At 34.6% G+C, this 26,648-nt stretch overlaps 1 protein-coding gene across 17 annotated transcripts in view; it reads left to right on the top strand.

Moving 5' to 3' along the window:
- The window catches only part of BAZ2B (bromodomain adjacent to zinc finger domain 2B), a 390,549-nt gene extending 367,521 nt beyond the window's left edge, over nt 1–23,028 (top strand). For 13 of the 17 annotated variants that reach the window (XM_061184127.1, XM_061184227.1, XM_061184217.1 and 10 more), the window contains 7 exons: nt 247–407; nt 5,226–5,536; nt 5,925–6,060; nt 10,807–10,953; nt 18,491–18,753; nt 19,015–19,158; nt 22,402–23,028. In XM_061184127.1, the coding sequence (XP_061040110.1) occupies nt 247–407; nt 5,226–5,536; nt 5,925–6,060; nt 10,807–10,953; nt 18,491–18,753; nt 19,015–19,158; nt 22,402–22,555 (1,316 nt within the window). In that variant the 3' untranslated portion in view covers nt 22,556–23,028. The remainder of the gene's footprint in view (nt 1–246; nt 408–5,225; nt 5,537–5,924; nt 6,061–10,806; nt 10,954–18,490; nt 18,754–19,014; nt 19,159–22,401) is intronic. The other 4 variants (XM_061184246.1, XM_061184236.1, XM_061184208.1 and 1 more) reach the window with 1 other exon arrangement.
- Nucleotides 23,029–26,648: the final 3,620 nt, after the last annotated feature.

Genomic DNA, 26,648 nt, shown 5'->3' with positions numbered 1-26,648 from the left:
AGTAACTCTTTACATTTCTTAAATAGGTATTACTTTCTTATAATTTCTCACAACCTGCAGACATATTGTTTTGTTTCTTAAAAAAGAATATTCCTACTTTTAAGAGTAATCTGCCTGTGTATGCACAAGTACATTTGTGTGTGTTAAGTTACACGTATATGTTATCCCTGGAACCTTAGTCACTTTTTAGAAGAAATCATTGAGGGATAAAAGTGGATTTTAAAATTAATTTCTTTTCAAATATAGTTGCTATTATTGAATTAAATGAACATGAAGAAAACCAGGTAACTCGAGATATTGTGGAGAACTGGTCAGTAGAAGAACAAGCAATGGAAATGGATTTGAGTATTCTTCAACAGGTAGAAGATCTAGAAAGGAGAGTTGCATCAGCAAGTTTGCAAGTGAAGGTAAAATTGATTGGAATGAAATCTGTTTTTAGGATGATGGAAGGTAACTATTATTTGCTGTATACCTGATATGTGCCAGTTACTCTGCTAAATGTTTTCACTTTATCTCATTTAATTCTCAAAATGATCCTGAATTAATTTCCCCCATCTTACAGGTAAGGAACAAGACTCAAAGTAAGTAACCTGCCAGTGGTCATATAGTAAGCTAAGTGTGTATTCATCCAAGTCTGTCTGACTCCAGAACCTGTGTTCTTTTTACCAAATCTTGCTGCCTCCTTAATGGTATTCAAAAGTGTCATTTCTAGTTTTACCCATGATAAATATAATGCTCTATCAAATTCCTACTATACTGTTTCATAAAGAGGAACCTCCTTGCATCAAGCCATGTTGTATGTCAAAATTTCACTCTATGTAATTTAAAATTGGAGAATATAGATATATCCAAATATACATTGTATCATTATATACATACCCACACACCCTACATATATATGTAAATTTTAACTTTATTTATCTACTGGGCATTACCATGTCACAAGCATTATCATGATCAGACTGGCTTCCAATGGACAGGCAAAAGGAAAGCTTTACCTTAGTGCAAGAATTTTTAGTTTTGGTAGGAGGGGTATAAAGTCTTCTCAGTTGATAATAAGGTGATGTCTCTGAGAATAAATGGATGGATGATGAATAAGTATGAGACACCTGAAAAGGTTTAGAAAATGTAGTATCCATGTAATTTGATTTGCTATTTTATGTTTTATTAGAATGAGAAACTTATGCCATAATACTATCCTATGGCATTTGGAAACTTTTGAAGTTCTCCAAAAAATGTCACTTTCCAGAGCTAATAACATATCCCTTTCTTGCCGCAAACATAATTACCAACTTTGGGAAGCAAAATTTATCATTTGTTGACTCTATTTTGCTAGCAAACTATATCTTCCTCCTAGTACTATAATACAGTATAAAAATGCCTCATTTATTTGGCATCTTCAACAAATGAAGTCTTCCACACAAGTTAATATTCTAGAGAAATGAAAATTATTCCATTTAGCACCATAATTTTTTAACATGTTTGTCAGATTGCTTATGTTACGCATTACACTGCCGTCTTAAATTGAGAATAATGAGTTTGATTTAAATTATCTTGGTGACACAGGATCATTAGTGCGAAGACCAATTATTAGATAATGATTCCCTCAGGAAATGTGAAGAGGTTTTGCCCCTACATTAAATGGTCCTAGTGTGCTTTGCTTTTAAACGACTGTGTCTGCTTTCTATAGTCTGTTTCTGTCTTCTCTCATGGTCAGTTGCTACTACTTGCTGGTTTAAATTTGATTGGTTCTACTGGCCCAATTTTCCCCCAACTTCCTCCACCTAATTTGCCAGTTCTAATTGGCTGTTGGTTGGGAAAGCATATCACCAAGCTTTTTTTTTTTTTTTTTTTAAGATTTAATTTTATTTATTTTTGGCTAGGTTGGGTCTTCGTTGCTGCGCGCGGGCTTCTCATTGCGGTGGCTTCTCTTGTTGCAGAGCACAGGCTCTAGGTGCGTGGGCTTCAGTAGTTGTGGCGCACAGGCTCAGTAGCTGTGGCACATAGGCTTAGTTGCTCTGTAGCATGTGGGATCTTCCCGGACCAGGGCTTGAACCCATGTCCCCTGCATTGGCAGGTGGATTCTTATCCACTGTGCCACCAGGGAAGTCCCAAGCTTTTTTTTTTTTTTTTTTTTTTTTTAATTTATTTATTTATTTATTTCTTTATGGCTGTGTTGGGTCTTCGTTTCTGTGCGAGGGCTTTCTCTAGTTGCGGCAAGCGGGGGCCACTCTTAATCGCGGTGCGCGGGCCTCTCACTATTGCGGCCTCTCTTGTTGCGGAGCACAGGCTCCAGACACGCAGGCTCAGTAATTGTCGCTCACAGGCCTAGTTGCTCCGCGGCATGTGGGATCTTCCCAGACCAGGGCTTGAACCCGTGTCCCCTGCATTGGCAGGCAGACTCTCAACCACCTCGCCACCAGGGAAGCCCCCAAGCTTTTTTAAGTTAAGTATAAAGTCAGGGTGTGGGCCTGAAACATTTTCCTGGAGCCATACTCATATTTTCCTGCATTAACCTTATCACATTACTGGCTGCTTAGACATTCTTGGCTGTGTTCTAAGTATATAAGAAAAGTAGAATTTGTTTTTTAAGTGAAATGTTTTAATATTCTGTTATTAAGGTATTACTAAATTATTCTGTATTATTCTGAAAAAATGAATTATATTATTCTTGAAGATTCTAAAAACACAAATGATGAAAATAACCACAAGACATTATTTTAACATCTATAGAAGATTTAATGTGTTTTTTTAAGAAAATAGAGTTATATGTTTAACGTGGGGAACTAGCCATTGTGAAGACACATCACACAGGTGGCCTGTGGGACTTACTTAGGTGCATTCATTTATATTTTTAATATTGCTTGTAATTTGGACATTCTTTATTATTTTGTAGGAAAATCTGCAAGTCTCTTGTCCTAGTTCTGTTGTTGAGAGTATACGAAAAACCTAATTACTCTTCCAGCTCCTCTAAAGATAGCTCCTGTGTCTCTTTCTAAGTTTTCTCTTTTACAAGCTAATTAATTCCTTCAACCATTAGTCCTGTGAAATAGTTTCCATGTACACGGTTCTCTTCCGTATAAACACCAGTGTTAATATCCTTCTTAAAATGTTGTATCCATAACTGTACATAGTGCTGTCTGAATGTGTTCATGGGACTTTTACTTTCCTTAATCCAGCACTATACTTCCATTAATGCTGTTTGAATTTTGTACTAGCTTTTTAGCATCCACATTATACTCTTGCTTCACTGAGTATATGCTATGAAAAAACAAACTCTGGCCCTCTTTCAAAGAGCTTTTAAGCGAGTTCTATCACATATAGTATTCAATATTTCTGTGATTAGTTGCTTAAACTTCAAACCTAAAATTTACATTTATCATTGTTTTATTTTTATTAATTTCATGTTGGTACATTTTTCAGCATATGGAACTATTTTTATCTTAGTCCTGTTATACAGAATATTAAATTTTCTTCCTAGTTTTAAATCATCTGCAGATTTAATAACAATCAACCAAGTTACTCATAAGTGTATTAACAGGACAAACCAAGTACAGAGCCTTTTGGACATTGGCACTGGGGACCTTTTCTGAGGTGACACAAGTTCTGTCAACCACCATTTTTTGGAAGCAGTTTTCAACCCTTTAGATTTCTTTAATCTAGTCTTCATTTTTTGTCTTGTCATTTGCCTTGCAGACATCAAGATATGCTATGTTTACAGGGTTCTCTTGATTTAGCAATTTAGTACCCTTTTCAAAATATGGGAATGAGGTTCATTTGACATGACTTGTACCTAACGCACTTACATGTACTATTCATAATTCCATCCTTACTTCACAAATATAAATGTTCTACTGAATTAAAGAAGAGGAATTGATCCTAATATACAAGATAAAATAATTATCTCTAAAGAGGTTTAATAAAAAGGATAATGTTCATTCTGTTTTTCATTTAATATGCATTTACTAAGCCCCTATTCCACATCAGACAGTAGGCACCACAAAATTCGATAAAATGTGGTTTCTGTTGTCAGAAAGTTTGTCATCTAATAGGGAGATAAGTCATATATACATCTCCGCAGAATCTGTTAACTGATCATAGAGGAGTACAGAGTCATACATGAATTTAGAAAAAGAATACATAACTTCTGATGGAGACATGGGAGAGATCAGGGAACATTTCACGTAGAAGTCGAGATGGAACTTGAGAAGGTGAGTCAGCTTTTGACAAGGAATGCCGTACTAGGAAGAGGGAACAGCCTGAGCAGAGCACCAGGATCCAGACGTTTAGGGCATGTTTGTGGAGTTGCAAGTTGTGGAATTTGCAGCGTAGGATGTGTGAACGGGAACATGAGAGGAAGAGGTAGATTGAGGTACTTGAATGTCATGATAAAAATATGGACTTTGTTCAACAGTAGGGAAACTTTGAAGGATTTTGAGGTAGAAGATCAATAAAAGCAAGCTGAGTTATAAGATCATTCACTTATTCAATCAACATGTGTGTATTGAGTGCCTACTATTTGCTTTCACTGTGCTGGAGATAAAATGAGTAAAAGCAGACGTGGTCCCTGCCATCATGGAATTTAGAGGTAAAAAGATGTGAATCAAATAATCACAATAGTAAAAACTTGTGAGTACCACAAGGCTATGGCGTATTATATGGTCCTTTGTGGGCTGGTAATATGGAGACTTACCCGCTAAAGGAGGTCAGAGAAGGATTCCCTGAGGACTTTTAAAATGAGAGCTGCAGGATGAGTGGAGTTAACCAGGTTAAGAGCAACAGGGAAAGGCTATACAGACAAATATAACAGCTCACGCAAACTCCTATGGCTGAAGGAAAAATGGTAAGTATTGTACAGACCCCTGTACGGAAGAGTGGTAGAAGGAATGGAAATGGAAAAGAAGAGCTAAATTCAGAGACTACTGAGAGATTTCTGTTGAAATGAATAAGCATGTAGTCTAAAGTCTCTCAGAATACTTTGCTGATTTTCATTATACCTTCCATAATATCAAAAGTTATTAAATTTTCTTCTTCAAACTTCTCACAACTGTTTCTTTTAATTTTTTATTCTTGTTTCTACCTAGCATTAGGAAACACAAGATAAACACTTTTAGTAAAGATCCTTAAGATCTGCTGGTGTCTGCTGCTGTATTTTAAGTAAAGGTAATTCACCCAGCAGGCATTTCAAGAGGAAACCATAATAACATTATTCTTTTGATATATAGGGTTGGATGTGTCCAGAGCCTGCATCAGAAAGGGAGGACTTGGTATATTTTGAACATAAGTCATTTTCTAAATTGTGCAAGGAGCATGATGGAGAATTTACTGGCGAAGAAGAAAGCAGTGCACATGCACTGGAACGGAAGAGTGACAACCCCCTAGATATAGCTGTAACCAGGCTGGCTGATTTGGAGCGGAACATTGAAAGAAGGTATCTGAAGAGCCCCTTAAGTACCACCATTCAGATCAAACTGGATAATGTGGGCACAGTTACTGTCCCTGCTCCTGCACCATCCATTAGTGGTGATGGTGACGGGTAGGTTATTGAGATTAACTTGAAAAATTATTGTGCTTCTTTGCTAATTGGAGCCTATTTTCTATTGCCTGTTATCTATGTATCTTCTTGTATGTCTGTGATCCATATGGATCATGCTATTTGCATGGTGCTTTGTAAAAACATTTTTTGTTGTTGTTATGTGCGTTGATAATCCTGCAAAGTGATCTTACATTTACCTGGTTGTGACTAAGCTTTGAGGCACGTAGCCACAGTCTGTGCACTACATCAAATTTAGTTGCTTAAGCCTTATACTTATTGGCTGTTACATGTTTTTGTCATTGCTTGGCTTTCAGTGTGATGATTGTTTCACATTCAGTAACCATAAATGTGGACGTGACCTACTTAATTTTTCTATATTTCAATGCAGAATTGAAGAGGATATTGCTCCAGGGCTCAGGGTATGGAGAAGGGCATTATCAGAAGCTCGCAGTGCTGCACAGGTAGCTCTGTGCATTCAGCAGTTACAGAAATCAATAGCATGGGAAAAATCAATTATGAAAGTTGTAAGTGTTTTTATTTAAGAAATACTATAATTTACTTTGTCCTGTTTTTTTCCAATCTTCAGATATTTCTTAATTATGCATTACTTATTGTCAAAATAATGTATGCTGTACTTGAGAATTTCCTTAATTCTTAAATACTGTATAGTTTGATACTTTCCTCCTTATTTTGAGCTTTTTGAAGGAACCTGCCAAATGTTACCTTTCATTTTTTAAAATCTTGTTTTTCTCTCCTTTGAATATTGTTTATAACTCTGACTGAAGTTGTCTTCTCCATTCTGTCAACATAATAGTTGTTAATCTGAATGTTTTGAAGGCCCTTTCCACCTTGTAAACACTCCAGTTGCTAACATTACCTGCTAAGTACATTCACTTCATTTCTAAAATATCTTTATATTTGTATCAATTTTCTTTTTTTAATGCCAGAAATACTTAGCTAAGTAAATACAGAATAAGCAGAGAGCTCTTCCTTTATGCACCGATATCATGTTTTGGGTTGGCCAAAAAATTGCCTTCGGTTTTTAAGTAAAAATAAAAGATCCATTTTTCATTTTCACCAAGAACTTTATTGAACAGCATATTCACCATTTTGTTCCACTACCTTCTACCATTTTTCAGGCAACTTCATAATTCCATCTTCCCAAAACTTTTTATCTTTTTGAGCAAAAACTGATGCAGGTGCCTTTTACAGTCTTCCAGGGAATTAAAATTTTTTCCATTAAGAGAATTTTGTAAAACCTAAATAAATGGAAATCCAAAGGTGTAATGTCTGGTGAATAAGCTGGATGAATCAGAGCTTCCCAGCTAAGCTTTAACAGTTTTTGCCTGGTCATCAAAGAAACATGTGGTCTTGCATTATCCTGATGGAAGATTATGCGTTTTCTGTTGACTAATTCTGGACACTTTTTGTTGAGTGCTGCTTTCAGTTGGTCTAATTGGGAGCAGTACTTGTTGGAATTAATCGTTTGGTTTTCTGGAAGGAGCTCATAATAGAGGACTCCCTTCCAATCCCACCATATACCGGCCTTTGGTGTGGTTGGTGGTGGTTCATTTCACTTGCCCCACTATCTCTTCCATTCCACATTATTGTACAGTATCCACTTTTCATCACCCGTCACAATTTGTTTTAAAAATGGAACATTTTCATTATGTTTAAGCAGAGAATCTCATGAGGAAATACGGTCAAGAAGGGTTTTTTTGCTTAATTTATGTGGAACCCAAACATCAAAGCAATTCACATAACCAAGCTGGTGTAAATGATTTTCAGCGCTTGATTTGGATATTTTGAGTATGTTGGCTATCTCCCGCATGGTAGAATGTTGATTGTTCTCAGTTAATGTCTTGATTTGATCGCTGTCAACTTCAACTGGTCTACCCAACCGTGGAGCATCATCCAGTGAGAAATTTCCAGCATGAAACTTCGCAGACCACTTTTGATGTGTTCAGTCAGTCACAGCACCTTCTCCATACACTGCACAAATCTTTTTTTGCATTTCGGTTGCGTTTTTACCTTTCTTGAAATAATAAAGCATAATATGCCGAAAATGTTGCCGTTTTTCTTCCATCTTCAGTATTAAAATGGCTACACAAAAATTCACCAATTTTGATAAGTCTTTTTTTAAATGCACGCTGATATGATAGGTGTCACATACAATCTAACAAAATTGTTTTGAATGAACTTATAGACAACTGTTACTAGAGCCATCTTGCGGAAAAAAACCGAACGAACCTTTTGGCCAACCCAATATTTGGATATAGTTGGCATTGAGTAGATATTTTAGTCTTTCCTCTAACAGTTAAAAATGTTTTTTCGCCTTCTTTGTTCAAGCCCAGTTAGTTATCATGTAGTGGCCTTTACTTTGTACTAGGCAACAAATGCTGTATGTTCAAAATAAAAGCTATATTTCTTATATTTTCCAGAGAGAGATTTATTTTAAATCATGTACGTGTCCCTTTTGCCTCTTTTGTATCATATACAGAAATATCTATTATATGTAGACTTTTATGAATTACTTTAACAGTTGCTTTTGAATTACAGGTTAGCTTTAAAATTCAAACATTTGAGATTTGTTTTCATGAATGACTAAGGGTAAAATTCCTATTTTAAATAATCTTCCCCAAAGAAAAGAAGTGATTCTTAAATAATTTAGCATTCTCTCCTTCCTTTTTACCTCTATACTTAGACTACTCAAGACTTTATTCATTCTATACAAATAAATTTGCTTTCTTCTGTGGTTTTTTTCACTTCTTTCTAAAATGTCCATGGAATAATGAATCTGCAGTTTTCACAATATGCTCAAATTTAGGTCTTTCCCTATATAGATTAGAATTTACTATAAGTTTTAAGGCATTGTTCAGGTCATCTGGTAGCATTTTTACCAGGTAAAAATAATTTTTCTTCTAAAAATTATTATTGAAACCAGTTTTAAAGTCACCTTAGACAAATATATTTGGTGAAATGTAGGCTATAATGATCAAAAAAGATTCAATTCCTATATCAGAATGAAATTTGTACAGTTACTTGTCTCATCTACACCAAAACACTCATCACAGTGTAGGCAGTTTTGTTATAACCTCTACACAGAAACCCAAAACTTATAACAAAATCTACCTTTGTATTAGTATACTTACTTTCTGCAATCTAAAGCTTTATTCCAGGTTTTGCAAACTTCTTTTCCATTGTTATTAATAAATTAATATACATTCATCATTATTTAACTCCATCTCATAATTTTTATTTCTTTTTTTAATGTTTAATAATACATTATTTGCTATAAAACTACTTTGAAAAGAAGGCAGTTTCTTATTCAAAGATTAATGAGCACTTGGTAACCTTTAATTAGAAATGTAACAAAACCTATAATAATCCTCATAAGAAGTCCTAAAAAAAAATGTTAAAGTGCTCAATATCTTTAGAAATAATCCTCTTTACCAGAAACCATACTTACTAGGAAAGAAGGAGCTGCCATGATTTGCCTCCAGATACTTCTCAGCCCACAATATGTTTTCTGTTGTTAATGTTAAGCAATCGGCAACATCCACTGTTTTTTTTTACTGTGGTAGCAAAGGAGTTAAAACCAAATATTACTACATTTGCTCTAACATATTGTGAGCTATTACTGTGGATTTTCAAAAATGTTATGAACTTGATACCTGCCACCCTTTCTTAATAAGTATCAGAAAATAATTTTATTTTTAAATCATAAATGTGAGATGTAAGACAGGCTTCATAGTATTTTTAGCTATTGTAGAAAACAATGAGAATTTAATTAATGTTCATGAATCTGATTTTTAAATTTTATTGTTATAGGGATTGAAATATAACCTTCGAAATGTTATTTCTCAATGAGTATTTTTATAATAGAAGTTTTAAAGAAATAACTCAAATTTGGTGAAATAACACCATATGAAGGTATTTAGTGATGTGGTTATCAGGAAAGGTCATAAAATAAATACTTACTGTTGGGATATTAAACTCTACTGCTTTTGCTCTTAGTACACATGCCAGTTTTAGTATTACATGTATATTACATATATTTGATAGATATTTGTTAAGGTGAATAGCATGTATCTGCTGTTTTGATAAGATTCTTAAGCTATCATTGGTGTACGTATTGAGTTATGAAAGACTATTTTAGACATTCCCAGATTAAGATTTAATGTTTTATTGAAATTAAACAAATTAAGTTTGAACAATTAAGCTATTTTGTTTTTAAGAGTATATAAATACATAACTTAAAATTAGTACAAATGATTTATAATTTAAATGTTTTAACTATTTTTAATTGAAATATAGTTGATGTACAATATTGTATTAGTAATGTTTTCATTTTTTTGAATATTGATTACAGGACATTGTCTACTGTGACTGAAATAAAAACTAAATGTCAAAATATAATGTTAGTACTTACCATTTTTTAAAGCCATCTTTAAAGTTTTTACCTGTCTAATCTTCCTTCTTTCCCTTTGTGAAACTTGTTATACAGAATATGTGTGCATGGGGAAAAAAAATCTCTTTATAGATTTTAAAGTTCTTAATGGTATTAGAAGTTTTTCAACAGAAAAGAAACAATTTTATTTTTAATCCTAGAAAATAAATTATAGCTTCTAAATTCTTTTATTTAATTTATTGTATCAATTTCTTTTTCCCTTAGAAATCATTTTGTAGGATCCATTTTCTACATTTGTGACACATGTTTGATTTGGGTTGATTTCCAAAGTTTCCTGATTTGGACATAGTCAAAATACAGTGACATATTATTATTATTATTTATAATTCTGTTACTAATGCAAGTTCCTAATTTTGATCTTAAAAATTACTCTAACTCTTACTTATTTCTTTCTCAGGATATCATGAGGATGCTAAGATAAGCAAACGATGAAATATATTAAAAAATTAAAACACCATGTATTAAAGCTATTCATTGCTTTATGTGCTCTAATGTCATGTTAATTATTTCGTATGTTAATGTGTACATGCTTCTGAAGTGTGTGCAGGCATTCAACCTCTAGCTTTGTTTTTTGCAGTGTACCTGAAATGTGCATTTACCCCAACTGAACTGCTCACCCCATCATGTGGTCCATATCTGTGTAACGAGAGATACATAGATGTGTATGGCTACTGTATATTTGTTAGCAAGCGGAATGTTCATTACTAATATAAATTAGGAATTAATGGTGTGTTTAATATCCCCAAAACTATTATTTGTAGCAGAGTGTTAATTTTAAATGATTTTCCATGTATTATAGTACTGCCAGATCTGTCGAAAGGGAGATAATGAAGAACTGCTCCTCCTTTGCGATGGCTGTGACAAAGGCTGTCATACATACTGCCATAGACCCAAGATTACAACTATACCAGATGGGGACTGGTTTTGTCCAGCTTGCATTGCTAAGGTAAGACTGATCTAAAACTAAATTTTTTTATTGAAGTATAGTTGATTTACAATATTGTGTTAGTTTCGGGTATACAGCAGAGTGATTCAGTTATATTTTTTTTTTCAGATTCTTTTCCATTATAGGTTATTACAAGATTTTGAATAGAGTTCCCTGTGCTCTACAGTAAATCCTTGTTGCTTATCTATTTTATGTGTAGTAGTTTGTATCTGTGAATCCCATACTCCTAATTTATCCTCCCCACCGCCCCCCACCACCTTTCCCCTTTGGTAACCATAAGCTTGTTTTCTAGGTCTGTGAGTCTGTTTCTGTTTTGTATATAGATTCATTTGTATTATTTTTTAGATTCCACGTATAAGTGATATGATATTTGTCTTTCTCTGTCTAACTTACTTCGCTTAGTATGATCATCTCTAGGTCCATCCATGTTGTTGGAAATGACAATATTTCATTCTTTTTTATGGCTGAGTAATAGTCCATTGTATATGTGTACCACATCTTCTTAAACCAGTTGTCTGTTGATGGGTACTTGGGTTGTTTCCATGTCTTGGCTATTGTAAATAGGGCTGTTATGAACATTAGGGTGCATGTATCTTTTCAAATTAAGAGTTTTCATCTTTTCTAGGTATATGCCTGGGAGTGGGATTCCTGGATCATATGGCAGCTCTATTTTTAATTTTTTAAGGAACCTTCATACTGTTTTCCATACTGGCTGCACCAATTTACATTCCCACCAACAGTGTGCTAGGGTTCCCTTTTCTCCACACCCACTCCAGCACTTATTATTTGTAGACTTTTTGATGATAGCCAGTCTGACTGGTGTGAGATGATACCTCATTGTGGTTTTGATGTGCATTTCTCTAATACTTAGTAACGCTTAACGCTGAGCATCTTTTCACGTGCCTGTTGGCCAGCTGTATATCTCATTTAGAGAAATATCTATTTAGGTCTTCCGCCCATTTTTCGATTGGGTTGTTTGTGTTTTTGATATTGAGTTGTATGAGCTGTTTGTGTATTTTGGTTATTAACCCCTTGTCAGTTGCATCATTTGCGAATATTTCTCCCAGTCTGGTAGGTTGTCTTTTTGTTTTGTTGGTTTCCTTTGCTGTGGAAAAGCTTTTAAGTTTGATTAGGTCCCATTTATTTTTGCTTTTATTTCTTTTGCCTTGGAAAAGTGATCTAAGAAAATATTGCTACAATTTATGTCCAAGAATGTTTTGCCTGTGTTCTCTTCTAGGACTTTTATGTCTTATGTTTAGGTCTTTAAACTATTTTGAGTTTATTTTTATATATGGTGTGAGGGTGTGAGGGAGTGTTCTAATTTCATTGATTTAGCAGTCCAGCTTTTCCAACACCACTTGCTGAAGAGACTGTTTTTTCTCCATTGTATATTCTTACCGCTTTTGTTGTAGATTAATTGACTGTAGGTGTGCGGGTTTATTTCTGGGTTCTCTATTCTGTTTCATTGATCTATATGTCTGTTTCTGCCCCAATACCACACTGTTTTGATTACTGTAGTTTTGTAGTAGTGTCTGAAGTCTGGAAGGGTTATGCCTCCAGCTTTGTTCTTTTTCCTAAGGATTACTTTGGCAATTCTGGGTCTTTTGTGGCTCCATATAAATTTTAGAATTTTTTAAGTAGTATTATTACTTAAAACTTTTTAATTGCCAGATCAAAATGAAGAGTTTTATGGGGATTTTTTTTTTGAGATATAATTCGTATACTGTAGAATTCATTTTAAAGTGTGCAATTCAGTGGTTTTTAATATATTCACAAAGTTGTACAACCATCACCACTATCAAATTCCAGAACATCTTCATGATCCCCAAAAAGTATGCTTGTACGCATTATCATTCACTCCCCATTCCCCTTTTCTTCTCAGCCTTTGGCAACCATTAATCTATTTTCTATCTCTGTGGGTTTGCCTATTCTTGTCATTACATATACATCCAATCATACAATATGTGGCCTTTTTCTTTCACTTAGCACAATATTTTCAAGGTTCATCTGTGTTCTAACACTTCATCTTTAAAGTCAAATGATATTTCATTATATGGACAGACTACATTTTGTTTATCTGTTCAGCTGATCGACATTTGGGTTGTTTCTACATTTTGGCTTTTATGAATAATGCTGCTATGAACAGTCATACCCAAGTTTTTGTATGAATATATGTTTTCAATTTTTCTGTTATATACCTAAGAGTAGAATTGCTAGGTCATATGGTAATAAGCGTATGTATTTTAAGACACTTTCCAGTCACATATAAATTGGAAACCTGTTAATTCTAATACTAATTGATTAAAGAGTAGCACTATGATAAAGTAGAAAGAAATGGGTTTTAGAGTTATAAAGTAAGGAGTAAGAAGTGTGAAAGGGTTAGAATGTATTGAGGGCCAGACTCTTCGTTAGGTTTTCCCTATCTCAGACACTCTCTTCCATGTTTAATCTCTTGACGTAGTTACTACCAGTAACTACCACCACTTCATAAACTCAGTTTCAAGCATCCATCTCTCCACTGCCTCCTTTCTTTCCTGTTCACTCCCTCTAGCGCTCCAACTCTAATAATTCTTTGATCTCATCAGGACCTTCAATTCATTTATCTTAAGACCTTTTCACTGTCCCTCTCCCCATTCATGTCCTCTCTTTCCTCCTATAATCACTGCATCCACCCTTAGCTCCTGTGCCTCTCTCTCACTTGGTAAAACCGTCATTCTGGTTAATCCAACTCTCTGACTTTTCCAGCACCTATATATTCAGATACAAAGGTATCTTGAATGTGGCTGGAGAAAACACCCAGCCCTTTAAATTTAAGGCTAAGAGGGCCTTTAGTGGTGCCTGATAATTTACTGTCTCCTCCATCCTCATTCTCAGCTGATGACCTTACTCCCATTTCACTATGATAATGGAAGCCATCAGAAGAAAATATCACAAGCATCCACCACCACACCTACCATCCTTCCTATATCTGGGCTCTCATACTCTACCTTCCCTCCTGTTGCCATGAACTGCTTGTGTGCCCCTAACTAAGCCAATAACCCCACTTGTGCTTCAGATCCCATCCCCTCTCACCTCCTTAGGAGAATGGCTCCAGCAGTTCTGTCTTCTCCTGCATCATCAATTTTTCCTTCTACACTGGGTTCTTTCTCATCAGCCTACTAACATGCTACGATTTCTCCCATCTTACAAAAACTAAACAAAAACCCTCTTTTGGCCTCACTTCTTCTTTGGTCCACTTCCCCCATTTCTCCCCTTCCCTTTACTGGAAAGTTTTCTGTTCTGGTTCTTTCTGATTTCTCTCCTCTGATTCACTCTTAAACTCACTCCAGTAATATTTTCATCTCCACAGCTTCTCCAAAGTTTCTCTTACTATGCCCACAAATGACTTCCACATTGCTCGGTCTAGTGATCAGTGCTTAGATCTCATCTAACCCATCACTTACATTTGATAGAATGGAACTTCCCCTCCTCCTTGAAATCCTGTTTTCACTTGTCTTCTAGGATACCATACTCACCTGATTTTCTTCTTGCTTTTGCTCCTTTTCAGTCTCCTTTGCTGGTTTTTCTCACCTCCCAGATCTATAAATAGGGAGTGCTTTCTTAGCTTCAAAGTTATATCTGTAAAATGGAATCGTATCTGCTTTGCGGGGATTTGTAAGGATCAAATATGGTCGTGTGTTTGAAGGTTTTTATGACTTTAAAATTCTGTGATATATTTATTTTTTGTGATATGTTTATATTAATACCTTATTATATTTTAGGCTATATTTTACAAAATAGCAGAGGTCTCACATGGCACCATATTCACTAATAATTGCTTTTTTATTTCTCATTACTTGATCATTTTTGTTATATATAGTTAAATGTAGTTTAATAATAATCTTCGCTGGTGGTACATAACTTATCCTTTAACTTCATAAATGTCAAGTTATAGAAAGTGTCTCTAATACTTTATGAATTACTAACAAATCAGTGTTTTGTTTTTGTTTTTGTTTTTTTAAAGGGGAAGAGGAGGAAATGAGGAGTCTTTTTTTTTTTATTGATTGATTGATTGCTATGTTGGGTCTTCGTTTCTGTGCTAGGGCTTTCTCTAGTTGCGGCAAGTGGGGACCACTCTTCATCGCGGTGCGTGGGCCTCTCACTATCGTGGCCTCTCTTGTTGCGGAGCACAGGCTGCAGACGCGCAGGCTCAGTAGTTGTGGCTCACGGGTCTAGTTGCTCCGCGGCATGTGGGATCTTCCCAGACCAGGGCTCGAACCCGTGTCCCCTGCATTAGCAGGCAGATTCTCAACCACTGCGCCACCAGGGAAGCCCACAAATCAGTGTTTTAATTCTTGGGGGTATCATCTGGTAGGCTATAGGAGGTTTTGTTTCCTGTAAATTTGCTTAAATTAGAATTCTGGCTATCTATCATTTCAGGAGTGGAGTAGAAGATGTGAGGTGTATGATCTCATCTAAACCCTTCGATGTAAATGCAGCTTTCTAAGCCTCTGCTCTCTTGTTTTTTAAATGTGGTGGATTAGGTGTTATGTTTCTTACAGCAATAAAAAATCTTATAAACATTGGATTTTGGTAAAGATTTTTAAAGTTAAGGTTTTAAAAATATCTTTCCAGTAATTCAGTTATTTACAAATATTTGTATTATACATCTTGCTCTCAAATAGCTATTTCTGCATACGTCATTGTGACTGTTTTTATTCTGTGTATATGTGTGTTTTCATGCCAATATATATACATACACTATGTATATATATTAAAGATAGATATATATATACTTTCTCTCAGGATCACAGAATCAAAAAACTTGGCATGTGTGTATATATACATATTTATACACACTCATACACATACACACACACACACACACACACAAGAAATTTTAAATTCCAGTGCCTACAAAAGCCAAATAACACAAAAGAGTTGGGACTGTAGCAAACAGGAAAGTCAAGCCATGGCCCCATTTATATGTGACAGACATTGCTCAACTCCAGCCGTCATGTAGACATGTGGGCCCAGTGTTCCAGGATCTACCAGTATTTCAAGATTATGGATTTTTATGCATGCCCTCCCAAATGTTAAATGTTGGCAACAAATTCAGGATTTTTACAAGCATTATGAGCCAAACAACAACACATTCTGTGGGCTGTTTACAGCCTCTGAGCCACCAGTTTGCAACTTCTGATATATAGATATACAAGCATAACAGAAATGAGCCCTTGTATGTGTAATCTGATAGGTTCGGCTTAAGATATCCTGAAGTTCCTCTTTGGATTTGGGCTCTAATAAGATAGAAAGGGTGGGGAAGGGGGGCTTCTCTGTCCAAGAACAAAGTCATCAGTAACAGAGCAACTGTGTAAAAGCTTGCTTTTAAAAGTGTATGTGCATGATCTAATGAGGTAAGCTGATAAACATCATTTATCACAGAAAGAGAGAGGCTTCATTGTCTTTTTAAAACATCACAAAAGTTTTTATTTCTGTGGATTTAAATTTCATGTTTTCTTACTATGAGTATTAATTTGTTAGAATATGATCCCAAGTATTGGGATCCCGTAACATCTTATGGAAAAACCCGCATGAACTTTTTGGCCAACCCAATAGTATTTCAGTTCAAATAGGAACTAGAAATTTTGACCCGTTGTTCATGAAATTTTGTTCTTTTTAAGTAACACAATTACTCAATCTAACTTAATTTAATCTTCATTAAATAGACCTTTTCCTCATGAATTAAGCATTCTCTTTCTCTTTTTTATGATTTCAGAGTGCTAAAATCTCAGTGTAATATAAAAACTCAAAATAATCAGATTTTAGTGAATAAAAATTAATAAACTAAATGGAGAAGAGACTTAGTAAAACATTTTAATTATTCCAGTTAGTTTCAAGGGGTAGTGATTCTTTCATATGGTATGGGGAAGATGTTAGATTTATGGTTTGTCTTATTATTTTAGTCAATTAAAATATCTCTTTAACTATACTTTTAACCTGCCAATAGAGAAATAAATAATTTTAATTGCTTGATTAAAAGCAATTTAAAAAAATAATGCTAGAAGAGGTCCTGAAATCCTCAAAGAAATTGGTATGAAATACTCCAGAGAAACGTTTTTCAGCCAAATTCATTTCAAGGATACATCCAACTTTAAATTACAGCTGATTGATATCTGACCCTAAGTCTTAAGTCTAAGATTTCTTAATAGTCTGGGTAAGAGAGGAAATAATTTGCTAAAAGAGGATAAACACTGTTCTGGAAAATTCAAACAAAAACCATACATTACAGGGTCTTTGCACTGATATTCTTCTATGATCTACTATATTTATTGTAATATTGTAAAATCTGAAAATACAGATTTATTTCGCTATTTCTAGATTGAGGGGTGTGGTGGGCAGCTATTGTTACATCAGTGTGCTGCCTGTACATTGTAGTTAGATTGCGTAAGGCCATGTTGAGTTTTTTTGAAGTTTTTTTTTTTTTTTTTCCGTGTAATTTTAGAGCTAGGATGACTGTACCAGTTGTGTGGCTTATCTTTCTTATTTTACAGGTGAGAAAACAGGGACTCATAGATATTTTTGTACAAAGTTCCATAGCTAGTTACTGACAGAACCATAGCTGGAAATCATGTTCTTTGATTCCAAATATAATCTCTTTTATACTATTTCTTTATTGTTTTCCTCAAAAACAGACATTTTTTCCCTCTTCCTTCACCTCTGCTTTGTTCACACCTGGTAACCACAAGTTTGTGGAACTCTATTCTTATAGAAAATGCTTTTTTTCTTTATCTAGAAAGAAATATCAATTTCCAGTAGATCTGATCATTTACAAAGGACTTTTTCTCTATTTGACACTTCATGAGCTATTTTCCTTGTTTTGGCCTAGCTTTTTAATTATCTCTTCGACTTTCTTATTAATAAGATCTATATTTTTGTTTATATTCAACCTTTGTTCTTAATTATACTGTGCTCCGAAAGATAGTACCTTTGTATCTTTAAACTCATTCAGTTAGTGACCTAGACCAGGGGTCCCCAACCCCCAGGCCTCAGACCCGTTACCCGTCTGTGGCCTGTTAGGAAACAGGCCGCACAGCAGGAGGTGAGTAGCAGGGGAGCAAGCGAAGCTTCATCTGCCGCTCTCCATCACTCCCCATTGCTCGCATCATCACCACCTGAACCATCCCCTTGTCCATGGAAACATTTTCTTACGTGAAACCGGTCCCTGGTGCCAAAAAGGTTGGGGTCCACTGACCTAGATTAAAGAAATACTGCTGATAAGTTCTATAGTTCCGAAGATGGATTACCACGACATCAACATCTTCAGATTGTAAGAATTCCTAAAATAAATTTTTCATGCTTTATTAGATTTTTGCCTCATATTATGGGAGAACAAATTCATAGATCTCTCTTGAAAATAATAAAATGCTCAACCTTCGAGATCAGAGATAATATTCTTTTTGTTGGCCCTGTCAGGCTTTCCTAATTTAAAATAATAAAAGGCCTGTAGACAGTTATTTTTCTTATACCTCATTTCCTTTTTTTTTTTAAATTAAAGGCAAGTGGTCAAACTCTAAAAATCAAAAAACTTCATGTCAAAGGAAAAAAGACTGAGTCAAAAAAAGGCAAGAAAGTAACTTTAACAGGGGATACTGAAGATGAAGATTCTGCATCTACAAGTAGTTCATTAAAAAGAGGAATCAAAGACCTGAAAAAAAGAAAAATGGAGGAAAACACTTCTATTAATTTGTCAAAACAAGAAAGTTTTACTTCTGTTAAGAAACCTAAAAGAGATGACTCCAAGGACCTAGCTCTTTGCAGGTATTATTTCAGTTTTCATGTACTGTATATTTACAACTTCCTATTTTATTTGCTTAGAAATCTTCTACCATACTAAAGGCAACTTTTTGACAATTTGTGTAAGTAGGAAATGAAAGTCTATAGTATAAATAAATATATTCTTTTATCTTTTTAAATAAATTAATTTACATTTTTTACTTGAAAGATTATGAAAGGTAAATTTTTAATAAAAATAGATATTTCTAAAGCATAGATACTGATTTCAGACATTGTTTTCTTTAGTATGATCCTTACTGAAATGGAAACTCATGAGGATGCATGGCCTTTTCTACTTCCTGTAAACTTGAAACTTGTTCCTGGTTATAAGAAAGTTATTAAGAAGCCTATGGATTTTTCCACAATTAGAGAGAAATTAAGTAGTGGACAGTAAGTAAATCATTTCAGTTCAATATTTATTGAATGCTTGGTATATGCTGGGTACTTTTCTAGTAAGCCAAAAATACATTAACAGCAAAGACATAGGCTCTGCCTTTGGAGAGGGATGTGTGTGTGTGTGTGTGTGCGCGTTTGGTCAGGGGAGTATAGTATGTAAGACAAATCAATTAAAATTATTTAAATAATTAAAAAGCAGTGTGATAAAGCATTTTGACATTGGAAGGGCACCAAACTCAGCCTGGAAGGTAAGGAAGAGTATCAAGAAAGCCTCCCAAAGTAAATTACATGTAAGCTAGAGCTTGTATTGTACATCAGTGGAATATTGACACTGTCTCATGTGGATTTAATAAAAATTGACTCTGTAATATTTTCAGATTATTACAATGTAGAGATAGAAGATCACTGGAAATTTTAACTATTAAAAGCTTTATTGTGAGTTGTTGGAGAATACTAAAAATGTGTTTATTAAATGTGGAAGAAAATTATTATTTGCTCCTCTCTACCATATTCTCTTTGTGATCCTATCCAAAGAGCAAAATGACTTCTGGCCACAGTTAATGATCTTTGTTAGATTGCCTCAGACTTCTTGCCAGAGAGTAGCAGCTGTTAGATGTTGGCATTTAGTTCGTTCTGGACATTGGACACTGGTTCTAGACGTTTTGGAGCCACAAGAATAAGGCTGTTCTCTTACAAAACAAGCCCACACAAAAGCATTCCATGTGTTAATGGCCAGGAGCTGTGCATCTCCCTTCTCCATTCTCCCTGCACCCTTTATTCCTGCATACCAGTTTACCTTAGTGTAGCCCATGCGCATCACTTCAAGCAAAGTCATAAATAAGGAGAAAGAAGGAACTTTACATTTAAAAAAACTATAAAATATATTTAATTACATTATTATTGTTGTTATTATTATGTTTTTCCTAGATATTCTTTTGGTGAAAATCACTGTAATCTGTAATTTAAACTCAGTTTAGAAGAGTTGAGTAGAACTTAACTCATAAAGATCAGTGTCTGTCTTACATGTATCAGATGTTTTACAAGACTGACCAAATGACTAGTTTCTCTGGAGGCTGAACTGTCAATCTTTTAAAGAATTATGTCTGTTCCATTTTACTATTTTTTAATTTCGAAAGGGACCTGCCTAAATTCCGAAAACATTAAAACTATTGGTTCTTATATGATCCAAATAGCAAAAACTTCTGTCTATATATGAACTGGTTCTTTTGCTTTTTCTATCAAAATAATCAGAACTTGGTGGCAGGGGTAGCAATGGACTTTACAATCAGCATGACGAAGACAGAGACTTAGGCAGGAAAACCTTCCCAGTGTTCAGTTCCTGGCTTTAACTTCCATAATTCTCCAGTTCCTGGATAGAGGATGAACCTAAACCTCAAAATAAACAGGCTTACACATTAACACAGAATTACCAGAAGATCTGCAAAATCTAAGCTCCCTTTTGAGGATGAGCGCTGGTAAATGGAGGAGGTCACAGCAGAAGCAAGCAGAGAGAGGCAGTTCTTTTATAATCCTGTTTGTGATGCCAGGTGTGGGAGACAGAATTCAGAGAATTCAGACTCCTCTAACTTCGACTTATTTCATTAAACCCAAATTAATGAGCTGGGACCCAAACTCACAAACAGTATTTCAAATTTTAAACTAGAAACTTAGAGAACAGAGGGAAGGAAGTGCCTCCTTTAATGAATCTTTCTGGGTTCCATCAGCTGCCCCTTCCTTCTGTTGTACTTATTTCATCTAGAATCTCGCCTAAAATTCTCTCCCGGATTTGTCTCCCTAGCACTAACATTAACCTTTTCTTGTAGTCAGGAACAGTCTAAAGAGATAAATATTTCTCAAGGCAACTTTAAAATATTTTATAAAAATTATTCCCACACATGTTATATGATTGCATTTATGTGAAATGTCCAGAATAGGTAAATGTATAGAGACCAAAAGACAGGTTGATGGTTGCCACAGGCTGGGGATAGGAAGGAATAGAGAGTAAATGCTTGATGGATAGAGTTTCCTTTTGGGGTAATGACAGTGTTTTGGAACTAGGTAATGCAATGTTGTGAGTGTGCTAAATGCCTTAATTATCTACCTTAAATGGTTAATATGTTATGTGAATTTCACCTTAATTTAAAAAATAATAATTCCCAGAAGGAAAATGGGTGAGGTTACATAGGGCTGATAATTCTGTGAGCTCATTACAGATAAAGAAATTTTCTTCTTTTATTATTGCACATATTAGAAGAAAGGAGTAAAAAGACTGTACAAGGTATTTCATCAAAGAAATAATTCCACTTTTACCAGATCTCAGAGCATCAGTGTGTGCTTCATAGGTATTTCTAATGGGTAAATTATTTTAGTATTCAATTTGTCATAAGTTAGAATTAATTTAAATTTGAATTTCCAAAAGCCCTTTTTCAAAATATATTGATTTGGCTTGAAATGCACCACTCCTTCCTTACTAATAAGTCTAGGCATATTCATGCACCTTTCAGTTCTCTTCTCTGTGTTCTTACAGGGAAAGAGGACTGGGATTATCCCACCAAAAAAAGCACTGAGTTCACAGTGCTTCTCATTGAAAGGCAGTTTCCTGATAATGTTATCTCCAGTAAAGAGATAGCACACGCTTTTTTTGCTTGTTTTGGATCATCATATGACAGTGTTTGAGCAAAAGAGCATATCTGAAGAGAGAAGAAGAGAAATGGGAAAGGGGCAAGGTTTAACACAGAGTGACCTATCCTGGGATGTATGTAAAAGCTACAGGGCAAGTGTCATGTACATAGTGCATGGGAAGCATTTATATTATTTCTACTGTAGCTAAATATTTTTGAGTGTGAAAAATAGGGTACTGCAAGTGATACAGTTGGTCAGAGTTAATAAACTAATCAAGTAGGATGAGTCCTGTAACAGAATTGTGATACAGGTCGAACAGGAAATTGGATGTAAGAAAAATGCTAGTTTGTTGAAATATATCTTGATCTTCAAGAGAAATCTGTTTTCCATTTAACCTGTCTTTAAATTCTATATGCCCAGAACACGTGCAGTCTTTTAAACGTCCTATTTATAAGAGGGTATAATATGTTTTATATCAGTTTAAATGCAGTTACCCTAATCTTTTTCTTTTTCCTTTCAGTTTTATGTTTTATTTTATCTTTTATTACCTCTTCATTTGTTTGCAAAACAAAACCAGCCTACAAAAGCAACCTGTAATCATGTGTTTTCTTCCAGGTATCCAAACCTTGAAACTTTTGCTCTAGATGTCAGGCTTGTTTTTGACAACTGTGAAACATTTAATGAAGATGATTCTGATATAGGCAGAGCTGGCCACAGTATGAGGAAGTATTTTGAAAAAAAGTGGACAGATACTTTCAAAGTGAGCTGAAGTTATAATAATCTCCCTTGTTTTTTTCTTTTTAAACAAGGACAAACGAACCAGCAATGTGAACTGTATTTACATACATGTGCAAGGCACATACATAATGACTTTTTTTTCCTTAAAATAAGTATCACACAAAAAAAAAGTATCAGAAGAATGATACCGTTTTTAAAGGCTTCACTCCTACAACAACCAAGGCCCTTGGTTATTGGTTTGTGTGATTTATCAGCTAATTTAGGTAGAACAGGGAAGCACACCCAAAGAATTTTCAAAGGAAAGGGTGTTATAGTGCAATAGCAATTAAAATATATCAAATCGCACTGAATATTCAACACCAGAGCTCTAACGTGGGAAATGGTTCTCCTTTCCCTCTCAATAAATATCTATTTTTCATTTTTTTACTTTGTAGTTTATTTTTTAGTGAATGTATTTAATTTTATGAATTATTTATGATTAAACCACATCCAGAATCTTCGTTTTCTGTGAAAAGGAAGAACTAGAAAAATTGCTTTAAATCTTGAAAATACAACAAGGAATGTTTTAAAATATAAAACAAAGCCAAGTTAAACTGTTTACACTGATGTGCTATAAAAGCACCAAAAATAAACTTTACTGTAGAGTTACAAGTACATTTATATATATATATATATATTTATATATATATATATATATATGTTGCTGCATCACTTGTGTAGTTAAATTGTATTTCAAGACAGTGAAGAAAAATTGACATGTATATACTGTTCATTATTGTTTATATTAAGTCTTGTTTTAAATATGTATTATGTGTATATATTGTTTGCAGACATTATTGTTTATGCCTTAGAAGGATTGTAGCATTTTATTTTAGTCTGAAGGTAATTATAGCTATACAGCTTGTACAGTAATTATCCTCTACCAACACTGTGGCGTCTCCTTGATCTTGGTAGTGCCTGCCTTTGAAACAGGGCGTAGGGGATATTAGTTTTCCATTTTTTCTATTTTGTTATATAATTTTAAGCCACCAGGGCCTAAATTAAAGTATAATCATTTGTATCCATGTGGAATAAAATTGTGACAATTTCCTACGCACACAGTATTTTTTCATAGAAACATTTCCCTCCCATTTGCCTTGCCTCAGAAATAAATTTAACAGACATTTGTAACCACTGTGTTTTATCTACTGTGTGTTGTGGTGGCCTGTTGGAGGCAAGTAGATCAGAATTTTTTTGTACCTATGTAAGAGTACTTGAAGTTTTATTTAAAATAAAATGTTGTGGAAAAGGTAGCATTCTTTTTTTTAGGAGTGTTATTTTTCACTACTATGTGTGGCACGGATACAATAAAAGACTTTTACAAACTAGTTTTTTAGTTTTTCTTAATGAACCTGGAAATTTTTTTTTTTTTCAAAAAAAAACTAGTTAATTTAAATTTGCTTTTTACAGAATCATAAAGGAGGAGCAGCAGAGTATGATTGAAAGAACATTGGGCTGGGTGGAGGCAGGTGGTCTTAAGTCAAGTGATGTGACTTTCATGAGTCTCTGAACCTCTCTGGACCACGTTTTATTGTTTATTTCACATTTCTAATATGAAAATATTAGAATATTTTTTAAGGTCTTGTTCTAATAGGTGAAATGTCTCTATTGTAGACATACAACCCAGTTGTCATTAAGAAAAATTTATTATATAAATTTGTCTAATAAGTCATGAGATACAAGTTCAAGCGTTCATGAACTATGATTTGATGCCTTGCTGGGGTCTGAGGAATCACTGATGAACGAGACAGGCACAGGCCCTACCTTCATGGAGCTTACAGTCTAGTGCAGAAGTGATCCTTAGCTATGTCCTTAGTAAAGGGCTTTTAATAAGTAGTGAAGGGAGAATAGAAAAGTTTTGAAGAAATATTAAACTTTAGAATGCTTCATAACCTCAGAGTATTTTCCAATTTTCCTAGAGTGTTTATGAAAGCTTACATGAAAATCAGCTGTTATTATGTATATATGTCAGTTTCTGTTAACCAAATATTACAGTGATGCCTTAAGGAGCTGGTGCTCAATCAAAAATACCATGTGGAACAGAGAACAAGGTGGTGCTGTGAATCAAGTGCGTGGTTTTTGTGTTTATAGAACTGGCTGCCAGATGCTGCATGGAGAGTCGTCTTCATGGGGGTGTTTTGCCTTAGGGAGCGTACGTGGTTACATTACTTTATATTAGATGGCATATAAGAGCTTGATATTAACATGTCTGATGTCCGAGGGGCGAATGAGAAATAAAATACTTAAACACACACGAAGAACAGTTTTTCAAGAGCGATTAATTTTCTTTTAAAAATAAATTAAATATCCCTGAAAAAAAGATAGGTGACTATTGGCTACTTTGGACTGCTGTCTTCATTGTTGCTACTCAGCAGGAGTAGCTGTTCAAGAAGTACTGGCAATGATACCCAAAGGGCCACAATTAGTCTCCAGAACAATTGTTACAATACACATGTGGATCATTTGTTATGTGAATGACTCTTGCATTCACAGTGCCATAGGTTGGGCCTATCTTCAATAAAACCAAAATTATTGTTCTCCTCAAATATAAAAACATTTTCCTAACCCTCTGCTATCATACAATTACAAGTATGCACAACATACTTTTTCTAAGATAAATTAGGCTTTAACCTGAACCTTCTCCATTTTAGTCCTGGTTGCTCTGTGAATTATAAAAAATTGACCTGACCTCAAGTATAGATTTTGATTTATCCTAAGGATAAACCAATCAATCCACTACTACCGAACCCCAAAAATAGTCATCAGTTTGAAACAACATCTAGAGAGTAAATTAATATATTTATTTAGTTGTTAACCGTGGTTAAAATTAAACAAATGAAAATTTATCTGTGGATATACCTTGAACTCAAAAGAACTAAATTACCATAAATGCAAGGTAATCCCTTTTTCTTATTTCAACCCCAAAATGAAATTTGTTAAAAACACTAGTTTTAATCAAAATCATGAGGGAGCTGATCTGTCTTTGGTCCCTTAATGCACCCCCTCTGTGCTCCTTCTATTTTCTATCCCCTCTACCCCCCATACCCTTTCAAGAAATTTAAAATCCTGTTCATTTAGCCTCCCATGAAACACATCCTTAACGAGGAAATCTGATATCAGTGATTTACTCCTTTTTATAAATTGTATTTGTGGGCTACCTCTCTCAAGGTTATTTGCATTTGAGAGACAAAAGAAGTTTGTGTTCTGATAAAAGAATTTCATTCCAACAAGGAGATAAGAGAGGTATTTTAAGACAATTGAAATTTTCCTTCCACGGGAATATGACTCATGAAAAATACAACACAGAGAAACTAGTAGAACCTTATCTACTAGGAATTTTGCCTCAGTTAGATCTCTTAGGAGGGCTGCTTGGGCCACATTACAACTCTGCCTTAAAAAAACAATTTTTTTTTTAAACCTCAACTACATAGGATTGAGATAATTCCTCTCCTCAATTCATGATACACTCTTCACATTGTTCTTGCAAAGCCCCTCTTTTCTTTCATTTTCTTACTTCTTCCTTCAGCTCCTCTCCAATTCCCTTTCCTCCCACATACAACCACATGTGTCTTTCCAGTCAACCTTTTATATATGTATTTAGCAACACATACATCTTTAAAAATATATAGTGTGGAAAAAAAATATATATATATACAGTGTTTTTTAAACGTGTATCAGTTGCATCATGCTATACATGTCATTCTATTTTTCTAATTTTGTTTCTTTTGAGTTGAAAAAGGAATACATAAATCTGGTTCATTACTTTTGATTGCTACAAGGTATTCCATCACAGGCGTATACCTATTTACTTTACACATTTTACTTTCAAACTTCTCTCAGAATGAAAACCTAAGTTGCCTGCAACTCCTTGTCACTGCAAATAATACTGCGGTGAATGTTGTCATACATGTCTTCTATGGACCTGCCTGTGCAAGCCTGTTTCCTAGATGGTCCCAAATGATTCATGCCCCTGTGTAATCCCTTCCCACATTGTATCGGGTTTTGTCTGTGTGACCAACATAATGTGGCAGAGTGACGTGTGAATTCCCAGACTAGGTCATAAATACATTGCTATTTCCACCTTG

This window comes from Eubalaena glacialis, chromosome 1, assembly GCF_028564815.1.
Source record: "Eubalaena glacialis isolate mEubGla1 chromosome 1, mEubGla1.1.hap2.+ XY, whole genome shotgun sequence".
In the NCBI taxonomy this organism is placed as follows: Eukaryota; Metazoa; Chordata; class Mammalia; order Artiodactyla; family Balaenidae; genus Eubalaena; species Eubalaena glacialis.
This window is presented reverse-complemented; position numbering and strand designations above follow the sequence as displayed.